The following is a 20,197-nucleotide window of genomic DNA, read 5'->3' as shown; positions in this document are numbered from 1 at the left end:
TGCCTCCCTCAGAGCAGTGTAGTCGGGGAAGATGCACATGACTGATGACTGGAGCCAGGCAGTGAGATTGGGGGGGGGGCGCAGAAAGTGAGCTAAATTAGTCGGGCTTGCTGGGGACCAGAGAAGATGCAAAGCTGAGTGCATTTGATGTAGAGGGAGATGCACCTACAAAGTACATGCAGAACTGAGCAAAGGCATGGGGCTATTCTCATGGCTCTGTTTCTGTTTGGCACAAATAAAACTGAGGTATAGTCTGGCCCAATCTCTACAATCTTCGTCTTCTTGCAATGCTCACATAAATTATAGTTTCAATGCCACTGTCATATTAGCAAATAATATCGTTACTGTTTGGAATTCAGGAAGAAATACGTGGAATTTCATTTTTGTAGTAGAAACACGCTCTCTTTAAGAAGATACCTAAATGGGGGTGGGGGGTGCCCCTGGTTGACTCAGTTGGATAAGGGTCTTCTTTTGGCTCAGATTATGATACAAGGGTCCAGGAATTGAGCCCCACATTGGGCTCCCTGCTCAGAGGGGAGTCTGCTTCTCCCTATGCCCCAGGGAGAAGCCTCTCTCATGCTCTCTCTCAGATAAATAAATAAAAGCTCTTTTTAAAGAAAGAGAAAAGAAAGGAAGTAGATGGTGGGACACCTCGGTGGGTCATTAGTTGAGCGTCTGCCTTGGCTCAGGTCCTGATCCTGGAGTCCTGGGATTAAGTCCCGCATCGGGCTTCCTGCAGGGAGCCTGCTTCTGCCTCTGCCTGTATCTCTGCCTCTGTCTCTCATGAATAAATAAAATCTTTAAAGATAATAATAATAATAATAAAGAAAATGGTAAATGGGAGAGCAAATTAATATGTTGCATAGCATGGGGCAGGGTATGTTTAGTGTTTTAGTTCACATTTTAATGGGAAAACTTCCTAAGGCTCCTCAAATATTTCAGCAAAAGCAGGAGACAGAAAAATAAAAAAACATGGGGTAATATACAGAGAACCGTACCTTCGCAAATTGGTGATAAGATCCGCAAAGGACTTTTCCCAGGCATACATTTTTATTATTCTTATGCCAGTTATAACTTCATTCATGGTTCTGATCCTGACATCTGTGAAAGTTGCAGTCTTACTCCTAAGGGGACAGACATGAGAGATGAGCCACAGCCCCACTTTCCTTATCAGCAGCAGACACAGCCCACGACCAGGGATCAAATGATTCCCTCCAGCGCCTCTACTCAGACAACACAGGTGGCTCGACTCAAAATACAAATGGAAGAGACTTCAGTTTGGAAGGCAACAGTTCATCCCAATTCAAGTAGTATCTTAGAAAACTTGCAATAGGGACTAAGGAAGACACGAAAGAGAGTCAGATATAAATCGCCTGCTCCAAGAGGTCATGCTTGGGTAGGGAAGGCAAATAACCTGTGAATCTAACAATACTACAGTTGGTTGTGGTATAGTATAGTAGAACGAAGTACTGGGGAGCAGAAAAGAAAGGGCTGTTGATTCTAATTGGGCAAAGGAGAGAGCAGGAAAAGCTTCTGAGTTCTAGTAGCATTGAAATGGGACTCCAAGGACACAGAACATCTCTCCATCGCAGAGCAAATTCCATGCTGAGAAAACCACAAGGTAAGAAACAGAAGAGAAAACTCGATGTGCTTCAAACAGCTCATCATCATCCAACTGAAAATCTTGACAATGACCCATTTCCAGCCTCTGGAACCTGCTTCATCATCATCAAACTCTGTATCACCAGCCACTTTTCTATCGCATATGCTGCTAGGACAGCTGGACATCTAAAGACACAATTGAGGTTGACCTTGCCCTTGGGAAGCTTGTAATTTATTGGTCACACTGAATTTAAAAAAAGACATGCACACATGAAAATACCTCTAACATAAGCATAACAAAAATATACGCTGCCCGGGGCACCTGGGAGACTCAGTGGTTGAGCGTCTGCCTTTGGCTCAGGTTGTATTCCCGGGGTCCTGGGATCGAGTCCCAAATCAGATTCCCCGAGGGATGCCTACTTCTACCTCTGCCTAGGTCTCTGCCTCTATGTGTCTCTCATGAATAAATATAATCTTTAAAAAAATATATTAAAAAACCATGCAGCCAGAAATGGACCGCTAAGTAGATACTTAAATTATACTATCATTTAATATATGTTGAAATAACTTCATCATATGTAAATTCTGCTGGAAGACACAACTTAATGAGGCACAGGGCCCAAAAAGCTAGCCAGGAGGAGCCAGTGGATGCCTTCACTATCTCAGTTTCAAGAGTAGCCCTCAGCTTAAGGCTGGAGCCTCCATGGCTAAGCCTGGACCCGATACAATCAACACAAACGAGAGATCACAGAAGACATTTGTTTTTCATCAAAAGCAGGGGCCAGACCATGGATATTAATAAATGCATATTACCCATTTTTTAAACCAGTGTTTCTCTTACCGGAGTGATGAAAACAACTTCCCAATGCAGCTTTGCAAGGGTAGAAGAATAATTAGAACTACCATCCCGGCAAGACAGGATATTCCTATTTCCATCCAGAGCAAAGCAGTCACTGCAATAGCTTGCAGTGGTCCTGCCCACAGAAAGTGCAAGAATACTGTCACCTTAAAAGAGAAGAGATAATGCTTTCTTAAGACAGCATAAACACAAAACCAGTGAGAACACAGTACAGAAACAATCTGCTCTGAAAGAAGACAGGAACCTAAACAGGGTGGCTCAGCAGTTTAGCGTAGCGTCTGCCTTCAGCCAGGGCATGATCCTGGGGTCCTGGGATCTAGTCCCACATCAGGCTCCCTGCATGGAGCCTGCTTCCCCCTCTCCCTGTGGTGTCTCTGCCTCTCTCTCTCTCTCTCTCTCTCTCTCTCATGAATAAATAAAATCTTAAAAAAAAAAAAAACCCTCTGCTCTGTCGCTCTCAAGTGAATGAATGAATGAATGAATGAATGAATGAAATCCTTTAGAAAAATGGAGCACCTGGATGGCTCAGTTAAACATCGTACTCTTGATTTGGGCTCAGGTGAAGATCTCAGGGTCATGAGATCCAGCCACTTGTTGGGCTCCTTTATTGGGCTCCATGCTCGGTGGGGAGTCTGCCTGAGATTCTCTCTCCCTGTCTCTCTGCCACTCTCCCTGCTCCTGCCCTCTCTCTAAATAAATAAAATCTTTAAAAAAAAAGGGGGTGGGGGCTTTCCTATATAGCACTCTACAGGGCACAGAACTATCCCTCCCCACCAAGATGTCATCATATAGAGCAGGCCAAAGAATTCAGCCAGCAGGGGAACCTAGGTGGTTCAGTGGTTGAGCATCTGCCTTTGGCTCAGTTCATGATCCCCGGGTCCTGGGATCAAGTCCCACATCGGGCTCCCTGCTTCTCCCTCTGCCTATGTCTCAGCATGCCTCTCTCTCTCTCGAATAAAATCTTAAAAAAAAACAAAAAAAAAACAAAACATAATAATGGTAATTCAGCCACGAATACCAACAACATGTGCCCAGAAAGGCCACTTATGAAGGACTATTAGCAACATTTAAACAAGCTGGACAGGAACTGTCTGCTTATGCATTGTTGAAGTATGCTGTAAACATGCATTGTTGAAGTATGCTGTAAACACATTAGGAACACAAAATGCCTATCACCAGAAAACACATAGTAGTGCTATACCTAAATTGCACATAGAAGAAATGAAAATTGAATAAAAAGTATCCTCATCTTATATTCTACACCAAAAACTGGCATCAGAAATGCCGAGTTAAACCAAGGAAGGTGTCAGGAATGAAAAAGGATCCCTCAAGGGGGCAGCCTACCTGGTCAAACTTGTTCACGTCATTGGACAGCAGGTTGACAATCTGGCCGGTAGTGGTCTTCCCCATGGCCATGTTACTAAGGCGAAGTGCCTGAAACAGAAGAAAGGAATAGAAGATTATATTCCTACAGTGATATCATGCCACACTTAGAAAACAAGCAAAACGGAGTATATTTTTTACAAGGTCTTGTGTGACTTCCCGCAAGCACAGTGTTCCATGACAGCAGGGCTCTAGAGGACCTGGGCTCAGGCTTCAACACTTTTGAATGGTGGCAGCCACATACCACAAGGAACAACAGAGCTACACGAGGTATAAGCAGACTCTCCCACCCCATTTTATGATGAATCTGGACATGCCCAGAGGATAAAAAGATCTATACTTGGGAGTCAACTCAAGTAATTTTGAGCCACATTCTATGAAAGTGGGAAGGCTATCTAAGGAAAAAATTTAGGAGACAGACTATACATCTGGACAGGGTCATTAATTCTTTTTTTTTTTTTTAAGATTTATTTATTCATGAGAGACCCAGAGAGAGAAGCAGAGACATAAGCAGAGGTAGAAGCAGACTCCCCACAGGGGGGCCTGATACAGAACTCGATCCCAGGACTCCAGGATCACGACCTGAACCAAAGGCAGACGCTCAACCCTTGAACCACCCACTGCCCCTGAAAATATTTTTATAAATTTTTTTTTTTATTTTTATTTATTTATGATAGTCACAGAGAGAGAGAGAGAGAGAGGCAGAGACACAGGCAGAGGGAGAAGCAGGCTCCATGCACCGGGAGCCCGACGTGGGATTCGATCCCGGGTCTCCAGGATCGCGCCCTGGGCCGAAGGCAGGCGCCAAACCGCTGCGCCACCCAGGGATCCCAATATTTTTAAAATCAATTTTACATACAAATACACATGAATCCCTCATGCAGAAAACACATTATAGAAGTGCGTATCTGATAACTAATCGTTAACAATTAAACTAAGAACAGAACACAAAACTGATTCTAAAACTGATCATTTTCAAAAAACCTTAAGACAACTGCACCAAGAGGTTGCACCTGGGTGGCTCAGTTGGTTAAGTGTCTGCCTTTGTCTTGGGTCGTAATCCGAAGGTCCTGGAATTGAGTCCCGCATCTGGGGCCCTGATCAGTGGGGAGCCTTCTACTCCTTCTCCCTCTGTCCATCCCCAATGTTCGTGCACTCACTTGCTCTGTCTTGCTCTCATTCTTTCTGCACTCTCTCAAACATTAAAAAAAAAAAAAAAAAAGACAACTCTGCACCCATGTGGAATCACCATTCACAGCCTGTCACTGAAGCTGACAATGAGAACCACGTGACAAGATGGTGCCGACGACAATTTGTGCAAAAGGCAAAGTTCTTCTCGGCAAACCATCAGGATGACTTGTCATTTAATTAGCTATGTGACCAAGTGTAGCAATGGACTAAAGACTGATTCTGGATCCAATGTTCACCTACCTAGGTTAACAGCAATGCTGCAGCAGAGAAATTAATAATCTGTCAGAGAAAAATCAGTCATACTCTAGCTAGGCAAAAAAAAAAAAAAATCGTGTAATGTCATTAATGTTATTAATGAGGAAGACATAGCCTATAAGCAAACTGCCAGATGTCTGCTTCCAGCCATCAGAGTAGTCAGTACTGGACTTGCTCTCACCCTCAACTGTAAAACTATAAAACTGGAGGGAACCTATGAAGCCACTGTTTCAGGCACGAACACAGGCAGTGCACGACCATAAGCCTCCAGAAAAGGGAAATACCAGAGCAGAGACCCATGACCAGCCTGGCTTTCTGCCCAGAGACATTTACTGCCCAAGTAGAACTACACTTTCACTGAGGCAATGAGGAAGAGTTACCTGTTCCAAATTGCAGAAATGTCTGGAATTTGCAAGCCAGAATAGCAGAAGCGCAGGCCCCCAGAGATTTTGTACTGAGTTAGCAAATGGATTTCGGGGCAGCTGTGAGCTCAAGGGAGACTCCAGAGTTCATGCAAAAGGGCACGAAGTTTCTATCCAAACAGGATACAAGATCTTCAAAAGCACCTAAGACACTCCATTTAGATACCAGGAGGGCCATGGCTTAGTAATAAAGATCATACTCTAGAGTAAGAGTCATGTACTTTAACTGAGTTTAAAATGAAAATATCTGCCACTGATAGATACAGAGATACATAAAGTAGGAAGGTAGGTAGTCACCTAAGTAGATAGATCTACTGAAACAATCTCCCAGGAATTGCTTATAGGAAAAAAACGAAATACGCTTTCACTAAAAGTCCCTATAATGTTAACCGTTAAAACATCCAAAATAGTAAACAGTTATTAAACATGCAACGAAGAATATGTGACCCATGACCAAGGAGAAAGAATACAGGGACACCTGGGTGGCTCAGCTGTTGAGCATCTACCTTTGGCTCAGGGCGTGATCCCGGATTGAATCCCATATCGGGCTTCCCGCATGGAGCGGGCTTCTCCCTCTGCCTATGTCTCTGCCTCTCTCTGAATAAATAAATAAAATCTTAAAAAAAAAAAAAAAAAGCTAATAAAGGAATCAAAATTGAATCCAAAAACTCTGATACCACCAAAATAAAAGTGAGGAATGGAAACAAGAAAAATAGAAGAAACAAGTAGAAAAAAAATAGCAATGCAAAAAGCCAAAAACAAATCAGATCAATATTTATACTAACACTCTAATTAAAAGCCAAAGATGGTTACCAGGGATTAACAAAAGACATACCTAAATTGCTATAGAAGAAAAATGAACTTAAAATACACTGACAGGTTGAAAGTCAAAGGACAAAAAAATGATAGACCATGCAAACAATAGGTACAGTGAATGTGGTGTGGCTGTATTAGACAATACAGACTTTAAGACAAGGAATACTGCCAGAGATTAAGAGGGATGTTTCATAAAAGCAATATCAATTCATTACTCCTAAATGTGTTCGGATCAGGGTGGTTCAGCAGTTTAGCACTGCCTTCAGCCCCCAGGGCATGATCCTGGAGACCTGGGATGAGTCCCAGGTCAGGCTCCCTGCATGGAGCCTGCTTCTCCCTCTGCCTCTCTCTCTCTCTCCTAATCATGAATACATAAAATCTTTGAAAAAATAAAATAAAATACATGTGTATGGATCAAATCAGAGATTCAACATTTATGAGACAAAAACAGAACCAAAGAGAAAAATGACAAAACATCACAATCATAGGTTTCAACATCCCTCTCTCAATAATTTTTTTTAATATTTTATGTATTTATTCATGAGAGACAAAGAGAAAAAGAGATATAGGCAGAGAGAGAAGTAGGCTCCATGCAGGGAGCCTGATGTGGTACTCGATCCAGGAACTCTGGGATCATGCCCTAGGTCAAAGGCAGATGCTCAACTGCCGAGCCACCCAGGTGGTGTCCCATCCCTCTCTCAGTAATTAATAAAAAAAAAGTAGACAAAAAAATTTTAAGGACACTGAAGATATGAAACACACTACTAATCATGTTACTGTGATATTAATGGAACACCACACCCAACAACTGCAGGACAGTTTTCTCGAGTACACAGTGAATATTTGCAAACATAGACCACTATATGCTGGGACCATAAAATAAATCTCAATAAATTTCTCTTTTTTTTCTCCAAGATTTTTATTTATTTGACAGAGAGAGAGAGAGAGAGAGAGAGAGAACAAACAGGGGGAGTGGCAGGCAAAGAGAGAAGAAGCAGACTCCTCACTGAGCAGGGATCTAGATGCAGGGCTTGATCCTGGGACCCTGAGGTTATGACCTAAGCTGAAGGCAGATGCTTAACTGACTGAGTTATCCAAGCATCCTTCAGTAATTTTCTAAACATAAAAATGTTAGACAGGATGTTCTCTGATTACAAAAGTATTAAATTGGAAATCACTAAGATAGCTCTCAGAACTCCAAATATTTGAGAAATAGCAGGATATTCATACAGAACCATGTGGCAAAGATGACTTCATAAGGAAAATCAGAAATATTTTTAAATAAATGAAAATAAAAACATAACGTATCACAATTTGTAGGATATAGTTACACCAAGTCTTACCAGAAACTTCTGGCTTTAAAAGTTTTACATGAAAAAGAAAGGTATGAAATTGATGGTCTAAGATTCTCCCTAAGATTAAGATCAAAGAAACAGAAACAAACACATATATACTCTGTTCACACCTACAGAAGAGCATCTAGTGTTATCAATTATACATCTGTTGCCACCCAGGAACAATCAGCTCATTGAGGGCAAAAAAGACTCATCATATTCGTGTACATAAGCAAAAATCATTGAAAAGCCTGCCCTTTATTGAACAATTACTACAACTCATACAACTGAATAGGAAACCACCTTACAAAGCAAGGAATTATTCCTATTTTGCAGATGGGAAAATAGGCTGCACATATTCATGGCTGACAGAGAACTCTAGGTGTTTTTTCTTCTAATGAAGCAAAATTACCACTCTTCATTAATGTAGACAATTTATGTTTGGTTCATGTCAGGTATAGAGAATAACAGTGTACAAATTAATGCATCATCCTTCTGCTAATGTTTTGGTTCCACATTTCCATGAGTTGACAAGTTATAAGAGGATATTATTTGGTTTATTTTCCCTGTGAAAGCAAGTTAATTCCACCATGAAAGAAGAAAAAAAAAAGCAAACAAAAGAAACTAATATTTGCACTGTATATACCAGGCCTAGGATTAGTATTTTTATTAAATCAAGAGCACTTCAGCAGGAATAAGAATTATAATATTGGCAAGGGTGGGGACCACGCCATACTGAGTGGAGTCTGCTTGAGATTCTCTCCCCCCACCCCTGCACATATCCTCCCACTGAAATAAATAAAATCTTAAAAAAAAAAAAAAAAAGGGCTTGAAATATATATACCCTGAGAGATTAAAGATGTCTACAAAGGTTTTGCTTTGGTCAAGTTCACTGCATGGAAATCTGTTAATATAAAAAACTGAGAAATAATTCAAATTTCTAATTAATGTTATAATAGAATCTATGTGGCCATTAAAAACACTGTTGATATCAAAAAAAAAAAAAAAAACACTGTTGATGGTGTTATGCAAACTCCCATCAGACTAGATATCCATTTATAGTTGGTTCTTCTCTGGGAAGGCATGAAAATACATCTGGGGTCAATAAGAGAACTGTATATACAATCTGAACCAAAACAATTTTAATCAATTTTTTAAGAATTAAGTAATACTGGTCCTTCATTTAAAAACGGTTTCAGGATCCCTGGGTGGCGCAGCGGTTTAGCGCCTGCCTTTGGCCCAGGGCGCAATCCTGGAGACCCAGGATCGAATCCCACATCGGGCTCCCAGTGCATGGAGCCTGCTTCTCCCTCTGCCTATGTCTCTGCCTCTCTCTCTCTCTCTCTCTCTCTCTCTCTCTGTGACTATCATAAATAAATAAATAAATTTTAAAAATAAATAAAATAAATAAAATAAAAAATACACGGTTTCTTCTTTATTTTATTCAGTACAAGTGAAACACAAAACCCAAGTATGCACACATAGATACCACTTCTCTAACAGTCCTTAAAAACAGAAACTGTGGTTCACCACCTTCATGATGCAGATTTTTCATCACCAATATGCCTCTTACTCAAAGACGACCCTCACTGCGCATGTGGAGGATGCTTCTCACAGACTGCCCCAGATGACCATGCCTTTGGGGGTTTGCATACAATATAACTCCATTCTGTTCCTGGATGTCAAACTATCCCTTTCACCAGTACCTACTACTGTTTCCAAACTAGGATATAACCTCATAATATTTTAAGTGAAATCACAGTGAACAGGCTCTGAATAGAAACTAAAGGATTTTCAGAACAAAATACCGAGTACTTATGTCACCTATTTTCTATTTTTGGTTTACTTCCTGGTTCATGGCCCTACCTCAGAGCTGAGTCTGTCAGATAATGTGGTTTCCAGGGACATTGGGTATTACTGTAACAGACGAATATGAAGAATATGTTTAGCTCACCTGAAGCAGAAAATTGCCTGTATTTTCCCAATATTGTTGCCTAGAGTTGCTTAGTAATGCTGCTACATCTACTTTCAAGACTGTGTGATCTAAAACCATTAAACTTCATTTTTATGGGGTCACAAGGTCAGCCTAATACCCTCTATCCCCATGAATACAATGGGTGACAACTCCGTAAAGTTAATCAGATTCCCTCTGGGGCTCTGTAGAAGAGATTCAAAAAAATGAAAACAGAAGCGCATACAAAATCAACAACCTGCTGTCATCAATAATCTGATAGCTCCATTGCCTTTTTTCCCTTTTTTTTGGTCTGGTTTTCCATGGCTAGCACACAACCAGCACACCTGTACAGAAAGCTTTCTGCAAGCTGTGGCATTTACATTCAGGGATACCATTAGCTTTCCTTTAACTTCGTTGGCCACTTTTTCTTTTTCATTATACCATTAACCTTGAAGACATCTATTGATCTATTGAGAGTCAAGAAGACAGACACATACAGACTTTAGTTCTGAGCAGAAGGGCCACAATGTGGACCCCAAGAACCACTTGGGTACCAGTGATATTTCCTCTGAGGTCAGACTGACTCCACATTCCTTGACCTTATCACCTCTAATGGCCACGAGTCCCTGAATGTGTAACGCTTCATGATGATAGTATGATCAAAGTGCAGTCACATCCCCAAATAATAGACACCCACCAACCACCACCACCCCTACTCAGACCCTTCCATCATCAATTTCTTGCTTTGAAATAGAAGCCCCATGTGACTGGTTTCCCAAATAAGAGAGGGGATAAAAGAAACCAACAACACAGAACAGTTGTGGCAAAGGTGAGCTGGTGGGGTGACAGGAAGAAGTAACAATATGGTAAGTGTGAAAAACCCACTGACAAGGAGAAAAAAGAGAGCAAATACACACACACACATACATACACAGTTACTAATATGCACTTCAGGGTCAGGCGACAAACTATCTTAATGAGAAAATAAAGATGAAGTACATCCCCAATAGAAAAATAAAAAGCTATCAACTTTTCAATATATCTTTTATTTTTGTCTCTAAAAACTTTAAAAATAAAAAGTGTGAGTATAAACTGTCTTCTCAAAAACCACATGCATACTAAAAAATTTATATATAAGGCCATATGCTTATATTTATATATAAGTAGGGCAATTCTATTTAGAACTCTTTTGTCTATGAAGCAGTTCCTAACTTTTGCTCATGACATGCCTTCCTTCATACCAAGAGTACAAGAGGGAAGCAATATGCCCTCTCCAAACTCATCCAACTGTGCGTAACTTTACTGTCAAAATGAAAGTGTTTTACAAATGTGGGTTTCCGGTCTTTCCTAATGTTTTATATTATCAAAGTATTGAACTTAAGGAAGTTGGTTATGCAGCACACCTAAAGTAATAGTGCATACTTCAGTAAGATCACATAATAAGCTGAATTACACATTCCTTTCTAAACATCAAGCTTGAGGTTTGGTGAGAAAATGAGTAAATCTGTACAGAAAAACATGATACAAAGAAATGCTATCGAACACATGATATACATAGCATTCATTTTTAGAGCCAAACTTACTAAAAGCAGCAATGCCTTAATATCTGTAACGAGTACATACTAAGGAATGAAGAGAAAAGTGCCCGGAGCATAAGGAAAAAAACGCTCTCTCACAAAGCAACCCATCGCTCTCTCCACCAAATGCCACTGTGCCAAATCACCCCAGTCTCCTAACTCAGGGGAGTGATGTGGAACCAATAGCAGCTGGGTGCCGATCAGATCGCAGAGATACCAAACAAATAACCCTGGTCAGCTCAGCTAATGGGTCCCAGAGGGAGGAGAAAGGAAAAGACAAGGACTTCAAAATATAATCCAGATATCACTGCTTGTTCTGTGTAGAGTCCTCTCTGAAATGCCTTGCTTTTCCTACACAAGTAACTCAAAGTGTATTGCCACCGTTGGGGGGGGGGGGGGGGGGACTGTAATGTTTTCAATGAATACTGAGTAAATGTAGAGCCTGCACCCATTCAAAAAAATTAAGTTAACCTTGAAGACATTATGCCCAGTGAAATAAGGTAGGCACCCAAGGGCAAATACTGCCTGATTCCTTTCACATGAGGCACCTAACCTGGTAGTTTCATGGAGACAGGAAGTATGATGGGTGTACACTGGTCACCAGGGGTTGGGGTGAGGGGGATGAAGAACTGCTGGAATAGGTACAGTTTCAGGCTTTACAAGATGAAGAGTCCTGGAGATGGATAGTGTTGATGGTTGCACAATGATGCAGAATGTCCTTAAGGTTACAGGTTGTACACTCAAAAATCGAACATGTGGTCAATTTTAAGTTTTGTGTATTTTACTGTGATCAAAAATTTAAAATTTATTAATTTAGATATGCCTGGGTGGCTCAGCGGTTGAGCGCCTACCTTCAGCCCAGGGCGTGATCCCAGGGTCCTGGGATAGAGTCCCATATTGGGCTTCCTGCAGGGAGCCTGCATCTCCCTCTGCATGTGTCTCTGCCTCTCTCTGTGTGTCTCTCATGAATAAATAAAATCTGTTTTAAAACTTTTTTTTTTTTTCATGGCGGGGTGGTGGTGGAAACTGGATGGTGCAGTTAGTAGCCTGTGACTCTTGATCTCAGGGTTGTGAGATCAAGACCCACCGTGGGTGAACAGATTACTTTAAAAAAATTTAATAGGGATCCCTGGGTGGCGCAGCGGTTCAGCGCCTGCCTTTGGCCCAGGGTGCGATCCTAGAGACCCGGGATCGAATCCCACGTCAGGCTCCCGGTGCATGGAGCCTGCTTCTCCCTCTGCCTGTGTTTCTGCCTCTCTCTCTCTCTCTCTCTCTCTCTCTGTGTGTGTGTGTGTGTGTGTGTGTGTGTGTGACTATCATAAATAAATTAAAAAATAAAAAATAAAAAAATATAATAAAACAAGAATTATTAACTCTTAAGACTGGGGGCGGGGGGGGAGGTAGACACCAAACAAAAAGTATAAGCCTACAGAAATATCTTAAAATGACAAAAAAATAAGCATTTTCAGAGCAACATATATAATTAAAAATTTAACTCTATTTTTTTAAATTAAGTATCAGCCATGTTTTCAGCATCAATCCTGAGGAAAGGAATGCAGACAGTTGTGCTGTCCATTCACTTTCCAAGAAGACTCCACATCAACCACTGTGCCCTGACCATTCTTCCCTACCCTGTCTCTAGTAGGGTGATTCCTGAGTTTTCCTGCTAAGAATCCCTGGGGTACAGATTAAATACACAGATTTCCAGGGCTTCTCTTAATTCTGAGGGAGTGGGTCTGTCTGGGATTACACCCAGGTTGTGCGTTTTGATTAATCACAAAGATGACTCAACAGAATTGCCTGACCTGCAGCCTAGCATAAGTCCTCCTCACCCATGATCTGCAAGGAAGCTGAACAGCTCCTGCACACACTCACCCTGCCCTGCAGTGTACACAGAGCTCTCCTAGCTGCAAGGCCCATAAACACCCAGCTATTAAAAGCAGGGAGCAGACAGCTGCTCTGACAATTGGCTGAGAAACTGATCGTGCACCAACCCTACCACCGCCTTTGCCATACATAATAAGCAAGCACAAAACTGGACAAAACTATGTGTCCAGGCAACAGGTAGTGCAAGACAGATTCCTGAGCATAGAGACACTCAAGAGGCAAACGCTACCATTGTCTTGGTTCTGGGCCAGGAGACCACTTTTCAACTGTGGCAGGGAGCTGAAGGAAGTTTTCCAAACAGTGCAGCAGCGCCACTGAGCTGAGGAAGCAGAGGTCAGGCTGTGGTTGGCCGCAGTAGCTGGCATCCTTGAGAACAAATGAAAGGATCACTAAAGTCCTAGGGTGAGGAGGGACACTGCTGTCAAGGCCTGACCTAAGGGATGGGCTACAGGGACGCAGGTCAAGACTGCCTAAAGCTCACCAAGGAGCTGGTGCGTGGAGTAGCAAGCAGAACACAGACACTGGAAGGTCACTGTAGGGCACAGTAGAGAAACTTTATTAATATATCATTAACAAGCCTGGCATGCAGCCCAGACATCAGGAAGACCACACCTTAGAATTAAAGACCAGTCGCTGGAACAGAAATTCTCAGCTCGAGCAATTTGCCACCACCTCCCAGGAGACATCTGTCAATGTCTGGAGACATTACTGGTTGTTACAACTAGAAAGATGCCACTGGCATCAAGTGGGTAGAGGTCACAGCTGCTGTTCAGCATCCTACAATGCACGGGGTCCCCTCCATTCACCACCCTCCAACAAAGAATTGCACAAACCTAAATGCCAGTAGTGCTAAGGTTCAGAATCTTTTCTCTAAAGCATATTTATTTGCTCTAGACTTATCCTGGAAAATATGAATAACAAGGCCTAGGAAGGACTCTGAGCTTGCAAGTTAGAGAAGCATGGAAAATATATCTTAGAATTCCCAAAAACGTAAGCCAACAAAGTATAAATCAAGCCTATGGAGCCTTAAAGCAACCAGCCAGGAAATGACCTTTTAACACAAAATTCAACATTCTTCCAAAGACTCTAAGAATGCAGACCTCCAATGTAGCATTCATAATGTCCAATAAATTTTAAGTCTTAGACATGCATAAACAAACCAAAAAAAAAAAAAAAACAGGAAAATGTAAACCACAGGAAGAAAGTATCCTACATCATAAAAAACAACCCCCCCCCAAATATATAAATAAAAACAAATCCAAGTTGACCCGAACATTGGGTTTTTTAAATTTTTATGTTCACAGAATTAGAGAAATATTGATACAGGAGAGCTAGGTTCTTGTCTCACACAGTCGAAAAAATGAATCTTGGGGACAAAGGAGAGTGAGCGAAGCGATACACGTTTATTAAGTAGATACACAGAGAAAGCTCTCAGGAGTGAGAGGGGTCCCGACAGCGTTGCCACTGGGGGCTTTTAGTGGCCGTCTTTTATTAAGAACCTAGCCAGGGAGCCCACAGCCTTGAGATTCTTGTGCAATCTTGGTTTGAGCAGGGAATATTGCTAACACCTTAATGACTTATTTCTTTGTGGTCCAGGGAGTTTCTGTGATTACTTAGTAACCATCAAAGAAAGATACTCCCTAACATTTGGGAGCTAGGGAGCCAGGTTTACTATTTTTCTATTTTTATTGTCTTATCTCTGTTTTCTTGGGATGGGTAGGAGCCTGACTTTGGGCCTTTCAGTGTCCTTGGGGTTTATGGGAGCCTACAGATTTCTCGGAGCCAGACTTTGGGCCTTTCCCTTATCTTACCCTGCCTACATCCATCTGCCCCTAACTCATATCTTTATCAATATGAGTAAACAGATCCTCTGCAGAAAAATACAAACTGCAATAAAAGAGCTATGTGGACATTTTATAATTGAAAAGTACAAAACAAAACCACCCCCACTAGTTGGGCTTAGTAACAGTTTGAAGTTATCAGAGAATATAGTCAGACTGATCAGAAGAAAACTATCCAATGTGAAGAACAGAGAGAAAATTGAATAAAATTAAGAAAAGAGGGAACTAGGTGACATTTTCAAATGGCCTGACATACATGGAAAATGAGAATCCAAGACAGAAAAAATGAGAATCGATCAAAATATTTCAAAAGATATAACGGCCAAATCATTTCCCAAATTTTTAGAGAAAGTATCAAATTTAAGAACAAAAAGCTCAGCAAAGGGCACCTGGGTGGCCCAGTAGGTTAAGTGTCTGACTTTGGCTCAACTCAGGTCATGATCTCAGGTTCCAGGAATCCACCCCCATGTCACGCTCCCTGCTTACCAGAGAGTCTGCTTCTCCCTCTCCCTCTGTCCCCCCTCCTCCTGCTTGTGCTCTCTCTCTGTGTCAAACAAATAAATAAAAGCTTTTTAAAAAAAATTCTTGCAAACCCCAAAAGGTATAAATTCAAGGGGAGTCACACCTTGGGTTATTATCAATCTCCTTAAAAAAGTCAATTAAACGAGAAAAGAAAAATCTTTTTAAACCTGCCAGAGAGAAAACAGAACCATGCAGGAAGGCTAAGTAAGACACAAAGAAGGAATGACTTCTCAGAATCTATGAAGACCAGATGACAATGAAGCAATATCTTAACATACTAAAAGAGAACTGTCATTCCAGAATACAATATATCCAGTCAGCGTATCCTTCAGAAACACGGGAAAAAAAAAAACAGATTTTCAGATAAACAAAAAAGGAATTCATCACTTGCAGACCTATATTTAAGAAAAGCTCGGAGGGGCACCAGGGTGGCTCAGTCGGTTGAACATCTAACTCTTTTATTTCATCTGGGGCCATGATCTCAGGGTTGTAGGATCGGGCTCCACATCATGCTCCCTCCTTTAGCGTGGACTCTACTGGGGGTTCTCTCTCTCTCTCCCTGCCCACACTTCCCCCGTTTGGGCTCTTTCTAAATAAGTAAGTAAATTAAATCTTAAAAAAAGAAAAAGGTTTCTCTAATAGAACACAAGCAGCAATAACCATAAAAGAAACTGATAAACAGGCCTTCATCAAAACAAAAACATTCCACTCCTCAAAAGTTATTAATAAAACAGAAAGGCATGGGCAGCCCGGGTGGCTCAGCAATTTAGCTCCGCCTTCAGCCCAGCCTGGTCCTGGGAACCCGGGATCGAGTCCCATGTCAGGCTCCCTGCATGGAGCCGGCTTCTCCCTCTGCCTGTGTCTTTGCCTCTCTCTCTCTCATGAATAAATAAAATCTTAAAAAAAAAAAAAAAAAACACAGAAAGGCATGCCACTGACTCAAAGAAAATGTGTGCAATTTCTACATCTGGCAAAGAACAAGAATCTTGAATATACAAAACTCGTACAATGCAGTAAGACAAAAACCCCAATGTAAGAAAAAAAGAGAGGGGTCAAATACTTAAGTATTTCACAAAGAAGATACAAGAAGAGTAAAGAAGCACATTCCTAGTCGGAATGTAATCAGGTACCTTCACTATACAGATGAGAAAAATTAATCTTAAAGCAGTTTGCCCAAAGCAATAGCTAGGAAGAAGAAAACAAGGATTTATGAAAAGCAATGCAACAATATAGTCTGATCAGGTTTACAACCTCCTCTTCTAAAGTTTTTTTTGTAAAGATATTATTTATTTGAGAGAGACAGAGTGCACAAGCAGGGGGAGAAGCAGGCAGAGGGAGAGGGAGAAACAGGCTCCCCGGGTAGAAGGGCTTTGGGACCAAGACCTAAGCAAGACATGGGGCACCTGTGTGGCTCAGTGGATGAGCCTCTGCCTTCAGCTCAGGGCATGATCCTGAGACTCTGCTGGGATCGAGTCCCACATCCGGCTCCCCGCAGGGAACCTGCTTCTCTATCTCTCTGCCCCTCTCTGTATCTCTTATGAATAAATAAAATTAAAAAAAAAAAAAAACTATACAACACATAACTGACTGAAGCACCCAGGCACCCCACCCCAATTAAATTTCATAAATGTCCTCTGTACCATGTACATTACATGACTTATTTTATCCAGTGCTCAACAAACAACCTCATGTGAAGCAAATATTCTTTATTACCATTTTAAAAATCAGGAAACTGAGGGGCCCCTGGGTGGCTCAGTCGGTCAGGCGTTCGACTCTTAATTTCAGCTCAGGTCATGGTCTCAGGGTCAGGATATGGAGTCTCACCGCCAGCCCTGCGCTCGGTGGGGGGTCGGCTTGAGTCTGTCTGTGTGTGTGTGTGCGCGCGCGCGCGTGTGTGTCTCCCTGCCACAGGCTCCGATTAACTAATTAAAACATTAAAGATCACATAACTGAGACCTTAAGAAATGAATTCACTTCCCTAAAATATTGCTCTTTAGCACATTTCAAAACCGGGATTGGATCTCAAATCTGAATGCTATCAGAGCCCATGCTCACAATCCCTACCCTATCCAGGCCACCGCAGCATCTTCTACAAAGTACTCGGGCACCTGAGTCAACACTTGACTATTCTGTGTATGGGATTCCCAGTACAGATTCTAAGACACCGAAGCCTGATAAACACCAGCATGCTTGAGCTGCAATTTTGAAAGGGATATTGACTACCAAGCAAGGCTGAACTTATGACCCATAAGCTACCCCTCTGTACTGGAAGCTTTTAGTTATAAGACATAACGTAAAAACTGAATATGTATTTGATGACCTAACAGTATCACTTGGCATCTTTTAAAATGACTCCACCCCAATATCTATTATCACAATGCCCAGAGGGATGCCTGGGTGGCTCAGTGGTTGACCTGCCTTCAGCTCAGGTCATGATCCCAGGGTCCTGGGATGGAGTCCTGCATCAGGATCCCTGCAGGGACCCTGCTTCTCCCTTAGCCTGCCTGCCTGCCCCTGCCTCTCTCGTAAATAAATAAATAAATAAATAAATAAATAAATTCATTCATTCATTCATTCATTCATTCATTTTTTTAAAAAAAAGAATGCCTGGGGAGAGGGATCCATCCTCAGTGTTGTTTCAAAAAAATTCCCCACATACATCCACTGTGCACCACAGTCTGGGAACCACTGAGCTATAGCATTCCCTTCCAGTTTGCACTAACCCACCCCCACCCCCTATAAAGTACTTGAGCGCAGAATCCATTCTAGATACTCCTAACTCCCCAGACCAGGAATTTCCCCTTTACGTGAAGATAAACCAGGGCACCTAAGTGGCTGAGTCAGTTCGGCATCTGACTTCAGCTCAGTTCATGATTCCAGAGTCCTAGGATAGAGCCCGGAATGTGGCTCCCTGCTCAGAAGGCAATTTGCTTCTCCCTCTGCCCCTCCCCCTCCACTCATGCTCTGTTTCTCGCTTTCTCTCTCAAATAATAAAAATGTTTTTAAAAAAATAATGAAAGAGATCTAAACCAAACAAACCTCTCCTTCTGTAACTTGCTTTGTGGGTTCAAACTCCTCTAACAACAGAAAACTAAACTTGTACCTGATGGCTCTTCTTACCTCTTCCCTAGCAAACTAGAACACTGACAAATTGCCTCTACAGATTAACTTTTCCCAAAATGCACAGGTCCAACTCAAGTTGATATCGTAAGTAAAAGAAAAACGGAAGGAAAAATATATTTAAAAGAAAGATTTTAGGGGAGCCTGGCTGGTTTGGTTGGTAGAGCAGGCAAATCTTGATCTCAGAATCACTGAATATCTGGAATTCATTATTGTCCAGCCTACACATTAAGCAATGCAGAGTGTCTACACTGACACAAAAGTAGCTTTGAATAAAAATAAAGTTCTGTCCAAGAACTATGGACTTCACAGCATATGGCTGAGAGGCTAACAAACTTTTTATCAACTGCCTTTCCACAGTCTAGGGAGTCCATTCAGAGGAGGTAGAGGGGGGTCTGGTGGACCTGTCCCTTCTCACAGTCAATATTCTCCAGAATTTTTTTTAAAACTCCAGCTGTTTCTACAAAGAGCTGCAGTCTTTACTCAGGAGAAGTTAGCAAGCTAGCTGTGCACCCTGCACAGGCCCCTTCTACTTCCTTCTCAGAGTCTGTAATAAAGAACACCTACCTGATGTCCTGACTGCCAATCTTAAAATACAGCCAAGGAGGAGACAGATCTAGAAAGCAGTAGAATGGCCAAGAGAAGAGACTCTTAAAAGATAGGAAGGAGAAGGGTCCACTCAGAAAAACTGTGAGATCTAAATGATATAGATACAAAAAGCATGCCTTTTTCTCCACAATGCAGAATTCTAAAAATGCAACTACATCACCTAATTAAAAAAAAAACACCAAAGTAAGTAAAAACATTTCCCTACATCTCCCTGAGATGCACTACATAAATATTAGTAGTAGATTCTCCGTATTTGAGGTAAAGTCACTGTGATCATGAATTAGTGAATTCTAATTGCTCCTAGGGAAAATAGGTTTCATGCCAGCCTTTAATAACATTTTTATCAACTGATCAATATACATATAACTTCAGGTGTTTCTGTTTAAAGACACTGTATATAGTATCCATTGCTGACTCATTAATATTTGACTCACACCAAAAGCACAGTAAGTAACTCCTATCTGAACCCAGCTTACCTAACACAGGCATTTTCTACATAATATGTACCATATTTACTCCAGAAGGCACATCACAGCCTTCCTGTACTCAGGAACACTAAACAGCATTTTAGCATTCTGTGTGGGGCCATTTATAACAGTAAAATCACCAAAAAAAAGCACAAAAGTACAGAAAACAGGCACTAAAATATGAATAGCCCGTGAAAAGAACACTTGTTTACAGTATGGCAGTTGAAACCAGAAGGCAGTGTGTCACCTTGCTTGACCCCAGCTGAGAATATGTACATAAGGTGACTCAAAATTTTAATGACTATGTGCATGCCGACAAATGATGCGAAGGAGTTTCACGTATTGATTTTGGGGTCAT

General features: G+C 41.5%; 1 protein-coding gene across 1 annotated transcript in view; it reads right to left on the bottom strand.

Annotated features, from left to right (window-relative positions):
- ABCC4 (ATP binding cassette subfamily C member 4 (PEL blood group)) overlaps window positions 1–20,197 on the bottom strand; it is a 247,657-nt gene that overhangs the window by 167,425 nt on the left and 60,035 nt on the right. The window contains exons 5-7 of the mRNA XM_072782615.1: window positions 3,806–3,895; window positions 2,444–2,607; window positions 999–1,124 (exon numbers count right to left, since the gene is read on the bottom strand). Of these exons, the coding sequence (XP_072638716.1) occupies window positions 999–1,124; window positions 2,444–2,607; window positions 3,806–3,895 (380 nt within the window). The remainder of the gene's footprint in view (window positions 1–998; window positions 1,125–2,443; window positions 2,608–3,805; window positions 3,896–20,197) is intronic.

The sequence above is a fragment of the Canis lupus genome, chromosome 17 (genome assembly GCF_048164855.1).
Source record: "Canis lupus baileyi chromosome 17, mCanLup2.hap1, whole genome shotgun sequence".
In the NCBI taxonomy this organism is placed as follows: Eukaryota; Metazoa; Chordata; class Mammalia; order Carnivora; family Canidae; genus Canis; species Canis lupus.
Note: the sequence above shows the minus strand (reverse complement) of the source record. Positions and strands in the feature narration are given on the sequence as shown.